Source organism: Neofelis nebulosa, chromosome 8 (genome assembly GCF_028018385.1).
Source record: "Neofelis nebulosa isolate mNeoNeb1 chromosome 8, mNeoNeb1.pri, whole genome shotgun sequence".
Classification (NCBI taxonomy): domain Eukaryota; kingdom Metazoa; phylum Chordata; class Mammalia; order Carnivora; family Felidae; genus Neofelis; species Neofelis nebulosa.
The window spans coordinates 5,309,276-5,331,449 of record NC_080789.1 but is presented as its reverse complement, the minus strand read 5'-3'; the positions used below and the strand labels follow the sequence as shown (position 1 = coordinate 5,331,449).

The 22,174-nt window shown below is 58.9% G+C and overlaps 1 protein-coding gene across 7 annotated transcripts in view; it reads left to right on the top strand.

The window, feature by feature from the left end:
• The window catches only part of PARVB (parvin beta), a 104,205-nt gene that overhangs the window by 58,354 nt on the left and 23,677 nt on the right, over positions 1-22,174 (top strand). For all 7 annotated transcript variants that reach the window (XM_058741069.1, XM_058741065.1, XM_058741070.1 and 4 more), the window contains exons 4-6: positions 11,028-11,130; positions 18,396-18,536; positions 20,108-20,223. In XM_058741069.1, the coding sequence (XP_058597052.1) occupies positions 11,028-11,130; positions 18,396-18,536; positions 20,108-20,223 (360 nt within the window). The remainder of the gene's footprint in view (positions 1-11,027; positions 11,131-18,395; positions 18,537-20,107; positions 20,224-22,174) is intronic.

Genomic DNA, 22,174 nt, shown 5'->3' with positions numbered 1-22,174 from the left:
GTTAGCGTCTGCACCTGTCTGGGCGCTCCTGGCCCCCAGCGTGGAGTACCCTTCTCCGCTTCTCCACTGCCTCCTGCCACTCCCTCCTCCAGCCCCCTCCCTGCGCCCGGGCGCTTTGCACCTCCTTGTCCTGCCTGGTCTCCTCCCCTCCACTTCCTGTGGCCTGGCACCTGGCTTTTGGTCTGGCCTGTCTTCCGCTGGGTCCCCAGGGCCTGGCGTGTGCCCGCACACAGCGATACCAACGGGGGCGGGGCACCAACGTGTGGTTTTGCGTCAGAACCGCTGCCGAGGGCGTGTGGCTTCGGGACGACCCACGAGAGGGCTGCCCCGTCCCAGCCCTGCAGGGTCTGAATCTCGGGAAGGGGGCTCTGGGAGCACGGGGCGGGGGGCGGGGGCACTTGTGGATTGGACGCTGACACGGGGGGTCCCCGGAGTACGCCCTGGGAGCCGGGAGTGTGGACGGCCGGTCTTGGTGGTCCTGACGGAACGCCTCCATGCCCTTGACCTTCGTGATTCTTGCTGCTTTCCAGACCCCCTTTCTGCACCGGGGACTCGCCTGGTCCAAGCCCCTGGTTGATCATGTCTGAGGAGGCCTCGGCAAAGGGCACCTGCCCGTGGTTCTTTGCAGGGATTTGGCTCAGAACCGGGTTTTTGGTGGGGAGTGTGGACCACGCGCAGGCCTGAGTGGGTCTGGGGTGAGGTCCGCTGGCCACGTCTCAGTCTGGGCACCCGAGAGACCCTTCAGCGGAAGTACGGTCAGCCCCCTCCTTTCCTTTCTCCGTTCTCTGTCATCTGGTCTTTTTCACCTCTTGTCTTGGCCCCTGTCCTGTCTCCCTCTGTGGACTTAGCCCCGCCAACCTGCTGTCGTGGAAGTGTCACCGTTTAAGATACTGCGAGCTGCCCTCTGCTTCCTATAAAAGACAAGCTCGGCTCGGGCTAAGCCAGCTCATAAGGACAAGGCCGTTCGTTCAAAAATTCTCTTTGAGCATCTGTTGTCCATAATGCAGTGTTAAGGGGCAAAGGTGGGCTTGGAGTCTGGCCTCCTCCATTCACATCCCGGCCCGGATTAAAGCGGGAAAGGTAGTGTCATGACGGTGACAGAGGCTCCGTTATCGCCGTGTGGCAGGTGCTGGAACGTGAGCACGTCCCGGGCGGTGCGGGCACGGAGCAGAATGGGTGGGCCTGCGGTGGGAATCGGGGAGTGGGCACGAGCCTTCCGTGGGTTCAGGAGCCCGACAGACCTCCCGCAGCTCTCTGCTGGTGCTTTGTGCCGCAGTGATTTTCTCTAGCACCTTCCGGAAGCTCCCCGAACTGCTTAGCGGGGCGAACGGCTTGCGTGGCCCGGGAAGATTGCAGCTTATAGATGAGACGCTTTGTGTTTTGAATGATCCTCGAAAGAGAGAGCACGGCAGCTGTCATGCTCTCCCGGAACAGACAGCCAGAGAAAGGCCTGCCCCCGGGAAGCCACGCTGGTCCGAGGCGAGCTGGCCGTTTTCCTCCCCGTGAGCAGATTTCACGTCTCATTTCCCGGCTTCTCGGACGAGACTCTTGCTGCTTGTTGAGTTCTGTTTCCTTCCTCCCTTTGTCCCTGTGAAGAAAACAGCTGCATATCAACGGTCTCGGCGGAAGGCAGTGCCGTGAGAGCCAGAACCGCTCGGAGACGCCCCCTGTGATGCGTCCTGGCCCCGTACCCAGCTCCGGGTGGCCTCCCCGCCCGTCGCAGGAAAGCCCGCCTCAGTGGATTAAGCAGCGATGAGCCTGTTTGGAAGTGATTAAAACATAACTGTCATAGCTTTGGGGGAGACAGGCCGCAGATCCTGATTATCATTCAGGAGGAACTAGAGAAACGGTAATTTTTTATTCTGCTTAAGGCAAGCTCGTAGAGCGGACGTGCACAGAGCGCTCTGCCACGGGCATCATTAACGTGCATCCTAGACATTTGCCTGCAGGATTTGGGGTTTGCAGATGAGTACGTCCGAAAAATAATAACGGGTGTTCTCTGTAAAAAGCCTTTTGTAGGGGCGCCTGGGTGGCGCAGTCGGTTAAGCGTCCGACTTCAGCCAGGTCACGATCTCGCGGTCCGTGAGTTCGAGCCCCGCGTCAGGCTCTGGGCTGATGGCTCGGAGCCTGGGGCCTGTTTCCGATTCTGTGTCTCCCTCTCTCTCTGCCCCTCCCCCGTTCATGCTCTGTCTCTCTCTGTCCCAAAAATAAATAAAAACGTTGAAAAAAAAAAAAAAAAAAGCCTTTTGTGAAGCAGAGGACTGAGAGGGGGACCAGCCGGGAAGTAGGACGGGGTACTTTGTGGTTGGCGTCCAGGCGGAGGTTGAGTCTCCCCGGGGCCGGTGATGAACTTGGGCGCTGGACTGCTTTCGCTCCCCAGAGTCGACCCCCGTTGGCCTGTTGTGGAGAATATGCTTTTCATCCCTTTCTGTCTTGTCCTGTAATTGAGCTTTGATCAGGTCAGCGATCAGATGGCATTTTTAAGTTCTCGTTTCTTGGTAGCAGAAACGTTGTCTCGTGTTTAACGGCAGGACTGCGCTCCGGGCCAGGCGGCCTCTGGAGCCAGATGTCCGGGTGCCCAGGAGACCGGCCGTGTTGTGTAGGCAGCGCTGCGCTTGATCGGAGCGGCTTGCGTGGGTCTGTTCCAAGTTTAGCCACTGGGGATGTGTCGTCGGGCAAAACAGAGGCCCAACCCTTGCGGAACGGACAGGCCAGCTGGAGAGACGGATCTGCCGAACTGTGGTCAGATGGCCGTGAGCGCTTTGCAGGAAGCCAAAACAAGAAGCAGGGTGGCTTCCTCTCCCTCTGTTGGAGGTGTGGTGGTCAGGGAGGTGGCATTTGAACCGAGAGCTGCTCGTTGGTACCTAGGGGAAGAACATCCCCGCAGGGGCAAGAGCAGATGCAAAGGTCCTGTGGTATGCGTGTGCCTGGCACGTATAAGGACCAGCGAGGAGGGCAGTGGTCAGAGATAAGATCAGAGAGGCGGCAGGGACGCCCATGGTGTTAGACTACCAGCAGGACGGGGACCAGTTCTTTCTAGTCGCCGTGGGAGCATTAGGGGGCCCGGCTCCCGTGTCCCCCCGTGTGTATGCTCCCTGCACATGCCCTTCCCAGCAAGCAGCTGTGACACCTTAACCGCCCCGTGTGGGGCACAGATGAGGTCATGTTTATATCTCCAGTGCCTAGGGGGGCCTCTGGTATATACGAGGTGCTGCTGGCTATGCCGAGTGAATCAGAAAGGGGCTTTTGACGTGCGGAGAGCTCCGGGGATGGTCACATGCGAAGAGCTCCGGGGGTGGCCACGCTCACGTCTGCGGGGACCGTCGTAGCCGCTTAGGACTGCCAGCCACATCACCTCCCCAAATCCTCAGAATAACCCCGCGGAAGCAGATGTTACCCTCTGCCTTCCTGAGAGGCATTCAGTCACCGCTTTATCGAGATGGAGTTCACATCCCGAACGGTTTGGCGGGAGTTCGGCTGTGCCTACAGCCACGCAGCCACTGCCTCCGTCAATTTAGGAACGCTGTCATTGTCCTCACTCCCAAAAGACCCCCCCCCCCCGACCCCCGCTACCACCAACAGTCAGTCCCTACTCCTTCCCCTCCCCCCCCGCCGGCAGCCACTGTCCCTTTGGAATTATTCTGTCTCCATAAACCTGCCCATTCTGGGTATTTTGGATAAGGGGAATCATACGATGTGTGGCCTTTTGTGACTGGCTTCTTTCACTTGGCATAATATTGGAAAGATTCACCTGTGGGATGAAGTCAGTGGAGCGTCCGACTTCGGCTCAGGTCATGATCTCGCGGTCTGTGAGTTCGAGCCCCGCGTCGGGCTCCGTGCTGACGGCTCGGAGCCTGGAACCCACTTCGGGTTCTGTGTCTTCCTCTCTCTCTGCCCCCCCCCCCCCCCGCTCGTGCTCTGTCTCTCTCTCTCCCTCCCTCTCTCTCTCTCTCTCTCTCTCTCTCTCTCTGTCAAAAATAAATAAACATTAAAAAAAAATTAAAAAAACAAAAGCATCCGACTCTTGGTTTCCGCTCAGGTCATGATCTCCCAGTTTGTGAGTTCAAGCCCCGCGTCGGGCTCTGAGCTGGCAGTGTGAATGAAGCCTGCTTGGGATTCTCTCTCTCCCGCTCTCTGCCCCTCTCCCTCTTGCTCTCTCTGTCTCTCAGAATAAATAAATACACTTAAAAAAAAAAAAAGATATATCTGTGTTGTAGCAGCTGTTCCTTTTTTATGGCTGAATAACATTCCATGGTATGCTGGATGGACCATATACTCCCTTCATCTGTTGATGGACCTTGGGTTGTTTCCACCTTTTGGCTGTTTGAAACAGGGAAGGTATTGAACATCTGTGTACGAGATTTTGCGGGGACACGTGTGTTCAGTTCTCCGGCATTGCTGGGTCAGCTGATAATTTTATGTCTCACCTTCTGAGAAATAGCCAGACTGTTTTGCAGAGCGGTTCAACCATTTTACGTTCCCTTCAGCAATGTTTGAAAGGTCCTGGTTTCTCCATATCCTTGCCAACACTGTTTATTATACGTCTTTTTTTTTTTTTTAAAGCTTTCTTAGTGTTTATTTTTGAGAGAGAGAGAGAGAGAGACGAAGAGACAGAGCATGAACGGGGAGGGGCAGAGAGAGAGGGAGACACAGAATCGGAAGCGGGCTCCAGGCTCTGAGCTGTCGGCACAGAGCCCGACGCGGGGCTCGAACCCACGAACTGCGAGATCCTGATCTGAGCCGAAGTCGGACGCTCGACCGACTGAGCCCCCCGGGCGCCCCTATTATACATCTTTTTGATTACAGCTACCCTAGGCGGTATGTCCCCTTCGCTCTGACTTGCATTTGCCTCATCGCACGTGGCGCTGACCATCTTTTCGTGCGTTGGGCGTGCGCCCGCGTCCTTGGAGAAACGTCTCTTCAGATCTCTTGCCCATTTTAAAACCGGTTGTCTTTTTATTGCTGAGTTCTGAGAGCACTTTATGTACCCTGGAGAGAAATCCTCTCTCGAGATTTGCAAACTCTTCTCCCATTCTGTGGCCGTCCTTTTCCTTCCTTGCCGGGTGTCTTTGGAGGGACAAAAGTGTTTAGTTTTGTTTCAGTCCGGTGTTATCTGCTTTTTACTTTGGTGGTTTGGGAGATTTCTTCGCGGCTCCCAGTGGCGTTCTGTTGGTCTCTGTGTCCGTCCTTAGGCCCGTGCCGCGTGCTTTTATTACCGCGGGTTTTTAGTTAACGTTTGAAGTCGGGAAGTGGGAGTTCTCCAATGTTTTTTTCCCTCTTCTTCAAGATTGTTTTGGCTCAAGGGGAGCCCTTGAGGTTCCATATGCGTTTCAGGACCTGCTTGTCCACTTCTGCAAAGAAGCCATCTGGATGGTGATTTGTTTTAATGGTATTTATTATTATTTTTTTCCTATCCACCACAGCAATGTATATAGACGCTGTGGAAACCTGGAAGACAAAAAGCAAACAGAAGGCAGTGGCAATTTTCTTTTATCTGTGTCCCTTCAGGCTTCGTGTTTTGCGTATATAGCTTTTCCTGCGCAAAATTTAGAATCGTTCCAGCGTCAGTCAGTGTCTTAGGGGCACGTTTGGACGAGTATCTTGGCGGAAGCTTCTGGAACTGGAATTGCCGGGTCCCACAGCACACACGGGGATAGGAATTGATTTGTCGTCTTTTTCATGGAGACTCTGAGGACCGCAGGGGCTAAGTGACAGGCCCAAGGTCACACGGCTTAAACCCGGGGAGAGCCAGGCATCCAGCGCGGACCCCGGGTCCCGCGGCGCGGTGCGTTTCGTAGGTGGTGGCGGTGGGGGCGTTTGCATGGGACGCGGATGCTTGAAATGTGTGACAGGATATGGCGTTTTAGTTTTCTCTCCACCTGTACCCAAGTACCCATTCAGCCGCGTAAAGCCACATGCGTTTATCCGTGCACAGTTCTGTAGGCCAGAGGTCCGCGTGGTCTGGCCGGGCTCGCTGCTCAGGGTGTCACCGGATGAGTTCCTTTCTGGGGGCTCCGGGGACGCATCAGCTCTCCGCCCCGAGAGGCCTGTCCTCTCCAGGGGGGGCCGTCGTCCTCAGAGCCAGCAAAGGAGAATCCCCCCCACGTGTTGCCCCTCTCTCTCGGACTGTGGTCTCTGACCTCCTGGTCACGTTCAAAGGGCTCACGTGATTAGGTCAGGCCCTCCTGGATAGTCTCTCTTTCTTGAGGTCGGCTGGGTCCAAACGAGCCTAATCATGGGGCGTATACCATCATCACAGCAGCCCGGGCTCTTAGGGGGCATTTTTAAACTCTGCCCACAGGGGCGCCTGGGTGGCTCAGTCGGTTAAGCGACCGACTTAGGCTCAGGTCATGATCTCACGGTCCGGGGGTTCGAGCCCCACGTCGGGCTCTGTGCTGACGGCTCGGAGCCTGGAGCCTGCTTCCGATTCTGCGTCTCCCTCTCTCTCTCTGTCCCTCCCCTGCTTGTGTTCTGTCTCTGTCCCAGAAATAAACGTTAAAAAATTATAAAAAAAAAAAAAAAGAAACGCTCCGCCTACAAAATTGTTTGAAAGCCATTAGCCAAAAAATTATAAACGACATTAGGGATGTGATTAGTAGTCACTTATCTGGTATTTATTTAGCTATTTTTCATTTTTTAAAGTTGACTTACTTATTTTGAGAGTGAGCGAGCGTGTGCGTGCGAGCGAGGCCTGGATTCTGCCGTTCCCTCCACTCTTGCTCATAATTCATCTCTCTGCCCGTCTGCCAGGGGAGCGCCGACTCCCGGAGGTCGGGGACACCTTTGCCCCCCACAGCCTGGCACGGGGAAGGTTCCCAGTGCCAGCTGTTGTCTTAAATGCGAGACTGTCACTTGGCTCCAATAATCGCTGTAAAATTGTCGATTGAAGGACCGTGGTGGAGCTTTGTGGGATTAAGGGATCGAGGGTGAGGGGTTCCCGCCGGGAGTCAGGTGGCTGGTGGCCAGGGGGAGGCGAAGGCATGGCCTGGGTCTCTGGGGTCCCTGACTCCGCCCCCGCAGCTATGTAACTGGGGCCCTGAGACGGCGGGCGATGGGGTCCAGATGCCTTGCTGGGTCTCTGCCTCACCCCATGGATGTCGGGGCAGGAGGGGGACAGATGTCCTCCCGTCTGCAGATGCTCCCGGCTGCTTCCAGATCTTTCCCTGCCTCTGTGGACTGGCAGCTGTCTCTTCCCTCATGGTGCCTCCAGCCTGTGGTGCAGGTGCAGGTGTCCTCCCTTCCCACGTCATTCCCGAGGCCTCAGCACCGTGGACGTGCCCCACGCACCTGCCCAGCCCGTCCCCCCTCCCTCCCTCCCACTCCTGGTCCTCCGCCCTGTTCGCCTGCCCGTTCCCAGGGGCATCTCCGACCCCTGTTCCCGCCCTACCTGTGTCCTCCGTCATGTCGGGGTCCAGCCTCTGCCCCCCTAGTGTCCACGACCACTCTGCTCACCACTGCCCTGAACGGCTTCCCGGCCGCTGTCCTCGAGGCCAGGTGGACGTCCAGGGCTGGCTCTATGTCTCCCTCCCCGGTCCTCCCACCCCAGGGTCCTGGCCTGGCACGTCCCCTGCCCTTCCAGGTGGCCACGTGGTTCATGCCCTCCTCCTTCCTATCTCTGCTCAGATGCCTCCCCACCGATCTCCTGGTCCCTGATACCCTCTCTACCCCCCAAACTCTGTCCTGTTCTTTCCAATAGACTTTTTTTTTTTTTTTAAGTTTATTTGTATTTATTTTGAGAGAGATAGAGTCCGAGCAGCGGAGGGGCAGAGAGAGAGAGAGAATGAATGAACAAATCCCAAGCAGGTTCTATGCTGCGAGCACAGAGCCCGACGCGGGGCTTGAACCTACAAACTGTAAGATCGTGACCTGAGCCGAAATCAAGAGTCGGAGTCTCAACCGACTGAGCCACCAGGCGCCCAGGCGACAGACTTGATTATATTTCAACAGTTTGAAATTTACAGAAAAACAGCAAACATCCTACAGAGGGTTCCCATATGCCCACACCCAGTTTTCTCCATTATGAGCCTCTCCTATCACCGGGGTGCACTTGTTCAGGATTTAATGCATTGTTATTAACCAAAGTCCACCTTTTATCCACATTTCCTTATTTTTCCGTCCGTTTTGTGGCCAGGACCCCCTCCGGGATCCCACATTACAGTGGCATCACGTCTCCTTAGCGCCTCGGGGCTGTGGCGATTCCTTGCTTATGATCACCTTGCCCGTTTTGAGGAGGGTGGATCAGGAATTCTGTAGAATTCCTCTCGGTGGGAACTTGCCTGATGTGCTTCTCAGGGTCAGACTGGGGCGATGGGTTTTAGGAGGAGCCCCAGATGCGTGAAGTGCCGACGTGACTGATCCCGTGGACGTCAGCCTCCATCACGTGGCTGAGGTGGCTGACAGGCTTCTCCGCTGTGTCCTGCCTTGTTTTCTTTATAATATCGAGCACAGTCCGAAAGTGTGTCTGTTGTGTTTCCTCTAATGTCCGATTAGAACGTAAGACCAGAGGCCCCTTTTGTCTTATTTATTCCCAGAGCCTGGCGCGTGGCGGAGGCTCAGCAAATTAATTAATCGACTCGGTACCTGCTTCTAGAGCACCAGTGCCGGGCAGGGGTCCCCGCGTGCTGGGGACAGAGCCCCTTAGTGCCATAGTTCCCGCCCTCAGAGAGTTTCAAGTCCACTGGGGGAGATCATTACAGACAAAGGCGTGTTCCCAGTGTAGATGTGAACAGGGAAACAACGCTTGGGTGTGGTGAGTGGGTGGGGGGGGGGCGGCCTGTGGCCTGGGGGGGGGGGGGTAGGGTGATCAGGGAATGATCCAGAAGCTTGAGACCCGAAGGATGAGTGAGAGCCAGCAGCCAGCTGGTGGGGAGGGAGATGTGTTCAGGGTGGCAGGAACGGCATGTGCAAAGGTCCTGAGGCAGAGAGGACTTGGGAGTATTTAAAGAACACCAGCAAGGAGGCAGGATGCTCAATTGGAACCAGCCTTGCTTCGGGGAGGTGGTTTTGTCAAGGGGAGTGAAGAGGAGGGTGTGAAAAAGTGGACCCAGTTATGAGGTGGGGAGAAGTGGGGTGAGGGGGGACGTCCAGGCTTTTGAAAGTGGTGGATGCTGTTCTGCTTCTTTCCTAGAAAAAGGGGCAGGTTTGGAGGGAGATGGATTCTTTCAGAGATGCTTTTAGGAACACCTGAGCTGAAGGATCGTGGAGGTGGGGCTGTATCTTGAGGGGTTTCTGATTTGGGGACAGCGTCGGAAGGTGTGGGAGGGCAAGAGCTGGCCTTGGAAGAGAGTCCTCCAGGGAGAGACCTTGGAGACCTGCCTTGTAAAGCTCAAGGAGGACACTGTCCTCAAGCGAACTGGAAGGGGGGGGGGGGGGTCAGAGGAGGGCACACGCCGGGCAAGCATGGTGTCCGTGGAAGAGAGTTCTGGAAAGCGGGAGGGGAGGCAGCTCGGCCGGGGGCTGATGGTGCAGTCAAGTCACGGGCAGGGGAGTGGGGTCCAGCTGCCAGACCCCCAGGCCAGGCTGTCTCCCCACGCCTGGCCCTCGGGAGGGCAGGGAGGGGGGACGGTGCGGGAGCAGGGGAGCCGGCTGCGTCCTGCTCGCCTTTCGAGATGCCACGGGGCTGCTCGCTTCTTTCTTCCTGCGGACCCGCCTTTCATTTCTGTTCACGTCTCTTCTCCACAGGATCGTGTGTCTGATTTAACAGTTTCGAGTTAGTGGGAACATGGAATGTGCTGTGCAGAATTTTGCCTTGTGGCCAAGTTTGCAGGTAGCGTGTGTTCCAAAGAGTGACAGGGAACACTGCATTCTGGACTCGTGCGTGCCCTTTTGTTATCTTCCAGAGGGGCCGTAGACTCCCATTTCCACGAGGTGCTTGAGACCGATTAGGAAGTTTTATTAGTCTTGCTCGCACAGGAAGATCACGGGCTGTGTTGGGATCCGGTCCGTCCAGGCGTCCATTTTGTTTTGTGAAGTGCCTTCGGCAGGCTCGGCCAAGGAATCCTGTTTCTCTGTGGATCTTTTCCCTGCTGAAAGCTGTCTTCTCTTACAACGCGTCACCGGTGAGGAGAATGGGAGCCTCGTCGAGAAAAGTCTCCAGCGGAAGGCTGGCCTGGAGAAAAGAGCGCAGGTCCCCGTGGGGACTGACGCCCACATCACAAGGCCATCACTCAGCGAAGCCAAAAGTGTGGCGCGAGCGTCGCCGCGGATGAGCTTTGGAAACAGCCTGCCCAGTGAGAGGAGCCAGACACAAAAGTTCACATATGATACTGGCATGTAATTTACATGAAATCCCGTTTGTGTGAAATACCCAGAATAGGCAAACCCCGAGAGAAAACAGCTGCGTGGTTGGAAGGGGCGGGTAGGGGGTGCCTGCTCCTGGGCGCGGGGTTTCTTTGGGGCGAGAAAGCTGGTCTCCAGTTAACAGTGGTGATGGTTGCATGATCCTGCGAGCAGATTAAAAACCGCCGAATTGCACACTTTCGGAGGGTGAACTGTGTGGCGTGTGAATTCGGTCTCAGGAAAGCCGTTGAGAAGGACTGGAGTTGCTCAGAGCCTGTCAGGAACGGGCCATAGGGGACCCCCTTCTCTCCACGGCCTTAGGCTCAGGGTGACACGAGCTGCAGATCCTTTGGGAGAGGAGGGATGGACATTTTATGGCCGCGGGCCACGCGGGACAGAGCCGCTAATGTTCCTCGTGTAATCCCTCCTCCTCCAAGCCACGGTGAACGAGTTCATCCTTTCCTGTTGCTGAGTGTTTCCCCATGTACCCAAGTTCCTGCCAGGAGGACGTCCATGGCCACCGTGGTGGCCGCCCCCTGCCCGTCCTCTCATGAAGTCCCACGGGAAGTCTGGCAGCCCAGGAGGTGTTGGGAGGGGGCGGGAGATGGGCCTTTCCCATCCTGCCCCCCGGCCGCTGTGCCGGGGCGTGTCCGTCTCAGTGTCCAGCCGCCTTCAGCTCTGGGCTTGCCCAGTCATCGCCCTGGTCCACGTGGCATGGCGGGTGAGGCCATAACACTGCCTGCCCCCAGGTTCTCATCGACTGGGTCAACGACGTGCTGGTGGAGGAGAGGATCATCGTGAAGCAGCTAGAGGAGGACCTTTACGACGGCCAGGTGCTGCAGAAGCTCTTGGGTGAGTCCTTGGGCATGCCCAGCACAGGGCCACAGCAGGGCGGTCCTGGGGCCGGGACCGGGGCTCGATTCCCACAGGGCGGCACGGGTCACACGTGCTGAGAGCCTTAGAGAGCCGCAGCCCTGAGCCCACACTCCTCGGCGGTGGCTCCCGGGCCGCCTGCTCTCTGATCATGTCCACGGTGGGCATTCTGCCAGAGCCCCCGGCCTCGGGGCTGCAGCAGGCCACACAAGGCTTCCAGAGCAGTCCTGTGGGTTGGGGGGGGGGGGCGCAGGGAAATGGGGCAAGAGCATCACCCCTTCCTGTGCCAGTCAGCCCTCCTGGTGGCCTCGCGTGCTCTCTCGTCCCAACGGTGAGGCCTGTGCCGGCTCGTTCCGGGTGGGTGGGTGGGTGGCCGAGGGGCCGGGTCCCCAGCAGATACTGTGTGAGTGGGCTGTGCCCTGGGGGGCAGACGGGTGTGGGGTGCAGGTGGTGACCGCTGTCGGCTGGGGCCAGCGGAAGTCCCGCACCGAAGCGACGGATGCAGGGCGCCTGGCACGCGTCTCCCGCCAGCGAGTGGTGGTTAAAACAAAGACAAAGCACCGAAAGCAAGCGCGGGGGCTGTCGAGTCCCCCAGCTCCTGTGAGCGGCAGGGCCACGGTTTCTAGGTGTGGACCCTGCCCTTTCGTCACCACAGGGGCTGTGGGCTCCTTTTGCCGGAAGTGAAAGGACTGTGTGTCTGGGTCCTCCCCTCCCCCCCCCCCACCAAGACGCCGGAAGGGTCCCTTGGCTTCAGGGCGCTCTGATGTGTTTTGGGGGTCCCCGAACACCCTGTGAGGTGGCCTCAAAGACACAGTGTCCCCTTGTATGTGGATAACACACTTCCTAGAGGTCAAGAGCAGATCCTGAGCCCCCAGCATCCGGGGGGGGGGGCCTGTCGGCCTGCTGCCTGGGCTCCCAGCTGCCCTGGGACCGCATTTCTCCCCGTTGTCATTGTCGTTGTCGTAGCAGAGACTTGACAGCTGCAGGGCCTGGGGGCCGCAGCTCAGGGGAGGGCACCCAGGGGAGGGCGCCCGGGGCGTCCCTGGGCGGGGCGTCCCTGGGCGGGGCGTCCCTGGGCGGGGCGTCCCTGGGCGGGGCGTCCCTGGGCGGGGCGTCCCTGGGCGGGGCTTGCGCCCTCTGTGCGTGGCCGCTCTCGGGGGGACCCTCTGATTGGAGGGAACCCTGCGGGGGCTGGGAGGAGGGAACCGCCCCAGTAACCCGCGCGGAGGGCGCACGATCGATGGCCCCCGTGTCGTGTCCTTATCCACTTTGCCGTCAGAAAGTACCTTTGTCATGTTTGTTTTGGTCATTCCTCTGTTGGGCACCGTTTCATCGTGTGGCAGGTGTGGATCTAGGCTCTGGGGACGCAGTGGTAGCAAGAGGGAGGGGGTCCCCCTCGCCCAGCTGTCCCCCTACATTCTGGCAGAGGGAAGAAAGAGAAATATCATGGGTCGCAAACAGACGCTTTAAGAGAGTGGCCAAGGGCAAGGAAGGAAGCCAGAGGGTCATGGGGCAGAGAGGGGCCGGGCGGTGGGGGCAGCCCCTCTGGAGATTGGACGTCTGAGCAGGCGTCTGCACAGCCAGCCTCAGAAGAACATTCCAGGCCAAGACTCTGAGGTGAGGAAGAGGCCGTAGCATTTAAAGCCCAGTGACAGGAGGCTGCGAGACGTGGGGGGAGGGGGTGGGGGCCTGGATAAAACCAGATCACATGCAGCTCTGGTGGACAAAGGCTTTTATTGCAAGCAGGGCCGTGACATGATATGAGTTAAGGGTTTTAAAAAGTCACCTGGGCTTCTGGGTACAGAATAGAATGGAGGGGGCGGGGGGCGGGAGTAGGAGCTGAGATAGTCAGAACGCTGTTAGGACAGCCTGGGCCTCAGATAAAGAGGCTCAGACTGGGGTGGAGGTGTGGACCCCGGGAGGGTGTGTTGGAGGTGGAGGCTGCCGGAGGAGTCAAGGCCGACAGCCAGGTTTGTGTTCTGAGCACCCGGTGAACGAGGAGCCCCTTGGGAATAGCGAGGTGGGTGGGGGACGAGGAGGTGGCTTTACCTCGGTGGGGGCCCGTCCTCCCTGAGTCGGCGGCCGGTGGGGGTGGAGCTCGGCGGTGCAGAGATGATGTTTAACACCGTGGGATCCGATGGCCTCTCCTGGAGAGGGTGTTCAGATTTGTGATTTGGCTGGATGCCGTGCGGCCGAGAGTTCATAGGTATTTGGCTGAGCCAAGGATCCCCATCTTCGAATGACTTCTGCGGTCCAAGAATAAATCTGAAATGTTACCGGGATTGTTAATAATGATCACAAGTTTATTATTAAAGATGTTGGGGGTGGGGGTTGCCTGGCTGGCTCAGCTGGTTAATTAAGCATCCGCCTCTTGATCTCAGCTCAGGTCACCGTCTCGCAGTGGTTTGTGAGTTCAAGCCCTGCGTTGGGCTCTGTGCTGACAGGGCAGAGCCTGCTTGATGCTCTGTCTCTCTCTCTGCCCCTCCCTTGTGCGCACACTCTCCCTATTTATGAAAGAATAAGTAAACGTTTAAGAAATGTTTAAACATTGGTCAGGTTGAACCCTTGTATTGTACACGTGAACCTAATATAATGCTGTATGCAAATTGTACGTGAATAGGAAACAGTGTCAGGATTTTGATGTTTTATTTATTTTCATTTATTTAAAAAATGTTTCTTTTTGAGAGAGAGAGAGGAGCGCGCCTACATGTGTGCATGAGTGGGTGAGCGGCAGAGAGAGAGAGAGCAGGCTGTCCACGCAGAGCCCCATGCTCTCGTTCATGGGTGGGACTCGAACCCATGAACCGCGAGATCGTGACCTGAGCAGAAGCCAAGAGTTGGATGCTTAACTGCCTGAAACACCCAGGTGCCCCAGAATTTTAATGTGTTGGATCGTCGTGTTGACAGGGTCATTCGCAGGGTCGTCCTCAGCACTGTCCGGGACTGCATTGTCCTCGGGGTCACTAAACTAGAAATACGTGATGGCAGACACTCCTTTTCAACAGAGAAGGGGCGGGAGCCCACGGATCTTAGGCTGACACCGGGTGCGAGCAGCCTTCCGACGTGTCACCAGCTGCCCTCCTCATCCGTGGCAAAGACCTGGCTCCCCTTTGCCTCTCGGACCCAAAGAATTGGCTGTGGGTGATGCTGTTATTGAAACAGTGCCCTGACCTGGGGGAGATGCCTCCTAGCGTTTTCAGAAGCAGACTCAAGAGTATTATCCTCCCTTAGATTTTTTCTTTCTGGTTCTTTTGCACGTATCTGTGGCTTCATTCTCCCAGTTGCTCAAAAAACGTGTCCTAAGCCTTCGTGTTAGCAGGGTGGCCGCGGTACCCTGTGTCCGGATCCCGGGACAGGCGGTGAATTTGCATCCACATTTCAGCCTTGGCTGCTCACGAAGGATGCTGGTGCCTCCCTGGTGGTGAGTGATGGGGCGTCTGTAGGGCAGGTGTCTGGTAAGGATTCTCGCCCCGCAAGGCGTGTCCTTTGGGTCCCCGTCTTCCGGTGGCCCCAGCGGGTGCAGCCGTGGGTCTGGAGCCGCTGTGGGACCGCCTGCTACGTAGGTGACCGCCTACAGACTGACGTGAGGCTCACTCTGGCTCCCGCAGCCTTTTTTATCACGGAGCAGACGCCCTCCCTTCCCTTTGGAAGATCTTTTCTCCCGTGTGTCAAGCAGACGGTTTGACACGCTCCTCTGAGGAAAAGAACAAAGGGAGAGAATATTCAGATATTAACAGGAAATCAGCATGTCTCGCCCGGTTGTATCGCTGATGACGTCACCCGTGGGATCACATGGCCCCTGAGCCCGGGACACCAGGAGTCCTCTCGGGAGTGTAGACGAGACATTCGGCTCGCTGTCCGAAGGCAGAAGCCAAAGCCAGGAGGAGTTTGTGGCCGAGCGCCAAGGCCAAAGCTGACTTCTGTGCGTCTAGAGAGAGGAGAAGTCAGAGGCCTGGGCCCCGGGCGGTCGGGAAGGGGTCGGGAAGCGGAGGGGCCCCGGAGAGGGGTCTGAAGGGTCCAGCCATGAGGGCGGAGGCGCCAGGCAGGCACCGTGTTCGGGAGGGACGGGTAGAGGAGAAGGTGATTCGAGGAGACGGGAGTGGCTGTGAGGACAGAGACTGGGTTGGGCCTCGTGAGATCACCAAGTGCAAGTCATTGGCAGGACCCCAGACGTGTCCCTCTTCTTGGGAGCAGACTCTGAGGCAGCTGCTGACCCTGCCAGGTGGCAGGTTTTGGTGGATGTGACTCTTCTGCGGGTGGACCTTCTGTGGGCAGAGGGAGGGTGCCCACGCTGGGGTCCCGGGGGCTCCCCGGCTGACTCCTGTCCTGCTTCTAACTCCGGGCACTCCCTTCTCCTTGCAAAAGGCAGGCCCTTCCGGCGTAAGGAGTGTCTGCGGCCCTGCGTTCAGCATCACCCCCGTTTGCCTGTCGCATCCGAGAATCCGCCCTCCCCTTCCTCCGTCCCTTTCTGTGCTCTGAAGGCAGGTCCTGGCCGCCGCACAGCCCTGAGCTGCCCCCGCAGCCCGTCCGTAGGCAGAGTGATGCCTGGAAATGCCGGCAGCCAGATGTTTTATTCTGTCCCACGGGGAAGAGCCCTCCAGGACAGCCGCAGGCAGCACCCAGCCGTAGCCAGCCTCCTCGGGTCCTGTCTTGGGCTGAATTGTGTCCCCCAGAATCCATAAGTTGAAGTCCTAACCCCCAGGTCCTCGAATGGAGACTGGGTCTTTCTAGAGGTCGTTAAGTTAAAACAAGGTCCTTGGGGGTAGACCCTAAACCCGTATGGCTGGTGTCCCTTTAAGGAGATCGGGACAAGGACACATGGTGGGGGCGGGAGGGGGGAAACCCATGTGAGGACACAGCGAGAAGCGGCCCGTCTGCAGGCCAAGGAGAGGGGCCTCAGGAGAAGCCAGCTCTGTCCACCCCCTGATCTCAGGCTTTCATCCTCCAGGATCGCGAGCACGGACATTTTCACTGCCTAAGTCCCGGGCCTGTGGTGTTCTGGAACTGCAGCCCTAACGAGCTAGCACAGGTCCCTTCCCGTTTCCATCACTACCCACCCCCCCCACCCCCCCCCCCCCCCGGGTACCGCAGCCGCGTTCAGTCTGCAGGGCCGGCTGGCAGAGCTGCTGGGCGCCCTTCTGGTGGGCGAGGCTCTCAGACCACACAGCTCTGTAACCCTCCTTCCTTCCCCAGGATCCCCTGCTCCACCCTGTAACACCTGGGGGGTGGGGGGCTGCTGTGTATTTTCAGGGTGATCATGCAGACAGACAGCTGTGGGTTATTCAGCCAGGACCTACTAGATGCGGAGGGACATCAAAATGTATAAATGGGGACCGTTCCCATCCCCTGCAGCGAAGTTTTGTTTTGTTTTTAGTACTCACCGCTGCCGACCTGATGTTACTTAGATGTGGTGCCTTCCCACTAGAGAGCTCTCTGGTCTGTGCTGCACCTAGCCCCAGGACAGTCCCTGGCGCACAGAAGGTGCTCATATTGTGAGCTGATGAAGGGAGGGAGGTGGGTAGGTGGGCAGGAGGGAAGAGAGGGAGGGAGGAAGGGAGGGAGACAGGGAGGATGGGAGGAAGCGGGGGGGGGGGGGAGGGAAGAAAGGAATGAAGGAAGGAAAGCAGGGAGGAGGGGAGGAAGCAGAGAGGGAGGGAAGAAAGGAAGGAAGGAAAGCAGAAAGGAAGGAGGGAGAAAGGAAGGGAGGGAGGCAGGAAGGAAGCAGGGAGGGAGGAAGGAAGGAAGGAGGAAGGGAGGGAGGGAGGAAGGAAGGAAGGAGGGAGGGAGGAGGAGGGAGGAGGAGGGAGGGAGGAAGCAAGGAGGGAGGGAGGAAGGAGGGAGGGAGGAAGGAAGGAAGGAGGAAGGGAGGGAGGAAGGAAGAAGGGAGGGAGGAAGGAAGGAGGAAGGGAGGGAGGGAAGGAAGCAGGGAGGGAGGGAGGAAGGAAGGAAAGCAGGAAGGAGGGAGGGAGGGAGGAAGGAAAGACAGCAGGAAGGAAGGAGGGAGGGAGGAGGAGGGAGGGAGGAAGGGAGGGAGGAAGCAAGGAAGGAAAGCAGGAAGGAGGGAGGGAGGGAGGAAGGAAAGACAGCAGGAAGGAAGGAGGGAGGGAGGAGGAGGGAGGGAGGAAGCAAGGAAGGAGCAAGGAGGGAGGGAGGAAGGAGGAAGGGAGGGAGGAAGGAAGAAGAAGGGAGAGAGGAAGGAAGGAGGAAGGGAGGGAGGAAGCAAGGAAGGAAAGCAGGAAGGAAGGGAGGGAGGGAGAGAGGGAGGAGGGAGGGAGGAAGGAAGGGAGGGAGGAAGGAAGGGAGGAGGAAGGGAGGGAGGGAGGAGGGAGGGAGGGAGGAGGAGGGTGGGCATGCCCCAAGCCCCGCAGGCATTGCTGTATAACATCATCCTGGAGGGAGCATCCAGAGTGCTTGCGTTTGTTCTCTTCGAGGGAGGAGAGGACCTGGGGAGAGGACGTTGAAACAGCGGGGCCTCCAGAGCCAACGCTGAGCCCAGGGCTCTGCGGGGACCACTGAGACCAGCCTGGACTGCACGGCTTTTACGCTGCCCCTCCCGCCGGTGCCACGGCCGGCAGCCGCCCCCCGGGCCCCAGGTGCCTCTGCCCCTGCGGTGCCGCTGCTGTTGCTTCCCGGAGGAGCCCCGTCCGGAGACACCGACGGGGACGTGGAGGGGACCCGTGGCTGAGGCCGGGCTCGGGGTCCGTCCCCCACCTCCAGGTGGCCGGTCTTGTCTGGCTCTGCCGGGTTGCTCCCCGCTCCCCGTGGGTGACGAGGTAGCGGCGGCACCTGGGAGCGTCTCGTGGTCCTTAACGCGGCGTCCGGATGTCAGAGAAACAAGAAGGGGACCGTGAGCGCGGGGAGGCGGAAGGCCACATCCGAGACCCTCTGCGTTCTTCCTCGGAGCCCCCTTCCCGCCTGAGGCCCCCGCACGGCCTCCTGGGCTCCAGCTGCCTCCCTGCACGTCAGCCCCCTGCTTCCGAGGGCACCTCGAGTCGCTTTTTCCACTTTGTGTGCACGGAGCGTTGCCAGGTTGTGCCCTCGAACCCCACACCCGCTTTCCGTCCCGGCGTCCTTCCCCCAGGAAGGACTAGGAAGCTCGGAGCTGCGGGGCTCCACGGCTCCCCGCTGCTCGGGGACCACGTGTTCCCCCCCCCCCCGGCACAGGAGGGTCCCCGCTGCGGCTCGGCCAGGCGAGCGGGTGGCCCTGACGCCCTGCCTCCTGCTCTTGCCCCTTCCTGTTGCAGAGAAGCTGGCCGGCTGCAAGCTAAACCTGGCGGAGGTGACGCAGTCCGAGGTAGGGCAGAGGCAGAAGCTGCGGACCGTGCTGGAAGCCGTGCACGGCCTGCTGCGGCCCTACGGCTGGGCGCTCCAGTGGACGGTCGATGGTGAGTAGTCCCGGGGGACACAGAGCCCGGCCCCTCGGCTCGCCACGGTGTCGTTCGCTGGGGCTTCTGGGCCTGCGCTTTCCAAGCCCGTTCAGGCTGCTGCCCCGTGGGAGGCGGCCGGGACAGGACAGCGTCCCCACGCTGGGGAGCCAGCTCCTAGGTGAGAGAGGAGGTCTCCCGTCTTACCCTTTGGTCCCCCGTGCTTCAGAGGAGACAGGAGTTGTTTCTGGTCTGGGGCGTGAGGGGCGGCAGCCTGCAGAGGAAGGAGGGGAAAGGCGGAGAAGCTCCGTGGGGCTCGTGGAAGGGACCCAGCCCCAGGTCCCCGCGGCACCAGCACCAAAAGGGCTGTTTCACCCGTGACCCACTGTGGCAGGTCCTCGGGAAGGGAATCACGCCGGCCCCCGGGGTATGTCCCGGAGCGTGCTGGCACCACAGGCAGGTGACCTCACGGTACTTCCAGCCTAGAGGCAGAGCCTGAAAGGTGAAGGGTTAAATGAAGCAAGAGAAGCCCCGGGGCGCCCCGGGGGGCTCAGTGGGGTAAGCGTCCAACTTCGGCTCAGGTCATGATCTCCTCGCAGCTCACGAGAGTTTGAGCCCCGCGTCGGGCTCTTGGAGCCTGGATCCTGCTTCGGATTCTGTGCCTCCCTCTCTCTCTCTGCCCCTCTCCCACTTGTGAGCTCTCTGTTTCTCTGTCTCTCTGTCTCTCTCTCTCTCTCTCTCTCTCTCTCAAAAATAAATAAATTTTAAAAAGACGTTAAAGAAAAGAGAGACAAGCCAGAAGGTGCTGTCCCCCCAGCAGGGCAGTCAGGGCCCGGCTCAGAGGCCCCCCCCCCCCCCCCCCGGCAGCCACCAGGGGCCCCTGTGCTTCGGAGGGATGAGCTCTAGGCTGTGGTGAGGAGACTGGCGCCTGATTGCTTGGCATCGAGACCTGCCACAGACCCCAGCCTACCTCCCGGGTCGTGGGGGCCGTCGGTGGGGGGGAATCGAGTGTTTTGCAAGCCGTGAAGTCCTGCTCAGGACTCACTGTGACCACGGCTGGGCCCGAGGGCTGGAGCAAAGCTCTGTCTTTCCCCTTCCCTTGTGCTAATTTCGCTCTCCTGCCCGTTCTGTCTCCTTCTCACACTACCCCGTTGACGCCTTTTAAAAATACCTTGCTTTGGGGGCGCCTGGGTGCCTCAGTCAGTTAAGCATCCAGCTCTTGATTTCAGCTCAGGTCATGATCCCAGAGTTGTGGGATCGAGCCTCGTGTCAGGCTTTGCGTCGAGTGGAGCCTGCTTTGGGATTCTCTCTCTGTCTGCCCCTTTCCCACTTGCTCTCTGTCTCTCCCTCTCTCTCTCCGCCCCTCTTCTGCTTGTGTTCACTCTCAAACTCCTGTCTCTTAAGCCGACAGGAAAGAAAACAGAAACACAGGGTGCTCGTCACCATCGTTTTTCCGCGGCCCGCGCTGTTTTCTCCATGGTTGTTCTCCGCGGTCTCATTTGGACGCAACGTCTTCGTTGCCTTGTGGGCCGGGGCTCCGGGCTCCTGCCTCACCTGGTCTATAGCTGCTCCCTCTTCCCTCCCCCGACCAGCCATTCACGGGAAGAACCTGGTGGCCATCCTTCACCTCCTCGTCGCCCTGGCCATGCACTTCCGGGCCCCGATCCGCCTTCCGGAGCACGTGTCCGTGCAGGTGGTGGTCGTGCGGGTGAGTATGGGACGGGGCGGTGGGCTTGCCCATGGCGTCGCGGGAGGGGCGCCGGGCTGCCTTCCTCCCGTAGGTCTCCTGCTGCCTTTTCTTCTTCCCCTAAGAGGCCACCTTCTGTCCTCCCCGCCTGACCCAGTGTGTGTCTCACCCTGGCTTTGGTCCAAATGACTGGAGCGGGAGCAGCGGCCCTGATTTGGAGAGGGAGGCGGATTCAGAGGCATGAGCATGTTGAATTTTCCAGGCTTTTTTAAAAAGAACATTCATCTGTCTCCAAAGCCAAGTAGCTGGAATTCAGTTCTCTTGAACGAGCTTGCTCCTCACCAGAGAGGGCTGAGTCCAGCGGCATGAACAGATGCCCCGGTTAGAGCTTCTCCGGGTCTGTTCCCCGTTATCCCCCTTGTTCCCCGGCTCTCTCTCTTGGAGTTCATCCTCTTGCTTCACTTGGAGACATGGAAGCAGGAGCCAGGGCCCTCCTGACCGAGGAGGGGCCTTTCCTGCCGTGTCCCCTGCATTTGAGGGGAGACACCCCTCAAGTGGCTTTGTGTTCGGCGCTTGTCCTGTGAAGTGTGCATGAAGCACCTACTGTGCGCACTGGCTGTTGGGGACGCTGAACGCGGAAAACACTCGGGTTCCGGACACGAGACCCGTGAGGTTAACGCCCGGGGCCTGGACGTCTGCGTGCTTATGCACTTGTGATGCCCAGCTCCACACTTGCCCTCCTCCGCTCTCTGTGGGCGGCAAGGCTCTGGCCGGCCCCAGTCTCCCAAAGCCGTCTGACCCCGCCGTTACCCCCGGAGCTCGGCCTTGACCCGGCCGGCAGGAACGCCCCTTTCTGGCATCAGGCGAGGGTCACCCACTGCCACTTGGCCCCGCTTGCTTCCCGAGGAGGGATGTTTGTGGTCAGTGGTGGTGATGGAGACAGAGACCATCCCTGCTGCCCTTCTCCTGGACGTTCACTCGCGGCAGCCAGCCGGGAAAGGCTTCCCAAGGACACGCGGGCGCGTCCGTCAGACTCGGGGGCCCCACGAGTGCCATGTAGCTCGGTAATCAAGGTATTTCCTTTCAGGCCCGCACTTTGGTCCAAGAAAATCTCTTGGGTTTTTAGAAAGTTTTACTGACCCGGGCAAGCCCTTGCTGGTGCCTCCTGCCTGACCAGGGTTACGGAAGGATTCTTAGGGCCACGTCCAAAGGGGTGTGAATCAAGAGGAGGTCCCGGGAACTGACTGGCCTCAGGCCTCAGAAGCCTGCCTCCCAGGCCCTGGGGCCTGTCCCTCCGCGTCCGGTTATCCGGTCTGAGATGGGAGATGCAAGGAATGTGGGGGTCCATGGAGGGAAGGGATGAGGACAAGGGTCTCAGTCACTACATAGCAGCATGGCCTTGGGAGACCATTTGATTTCTCTGAGTTGTGGCGAGTTCCTCATAGAACTGAGCGGATGCTATAAACCTTTGAAATACTCAGCTTCACGTGTCCGGTACTCAGCCCTGGGCCTGGCACCTAGGAAGTGCCTAATACACATTGGACGCGTGAGCGAGAGAAGTGTCTCCAACCTCCCTCGGTGGACTGAGTCTCCTGGGAATCAGGCTGAGGCCCTGAGGCCGCTGATGGCCACCCATGCTGGTTGCTTGAGAGTTCCCTGGAGGCCGAGCTGGGAAGGGGTGGGGAGCTCAGCTCTCAAGAGGTGTCCATGGTGGGTTGGCCAGCAGGAAGGGAGTTCCCCGTGTCTCAAGGGGTCCAAGTAGGGGCTCGCAGTGGTTGGGTGGGCTGGCCGCCCGAGCTCCACCTTGCGGTCCCGTGACATGCGGGCTGCCCCCCATTCCTACCACCACCCCCTTCAGTCCCACCATTGCTGCCTCTTCACACCCGTGGGGCTTTCGGAGAAGTCTGTCACGCGCAGGGTGACGTCCCAGGGTCTGCTGTATGTAACAAAATACCGCGAACTGGCTGTTTGA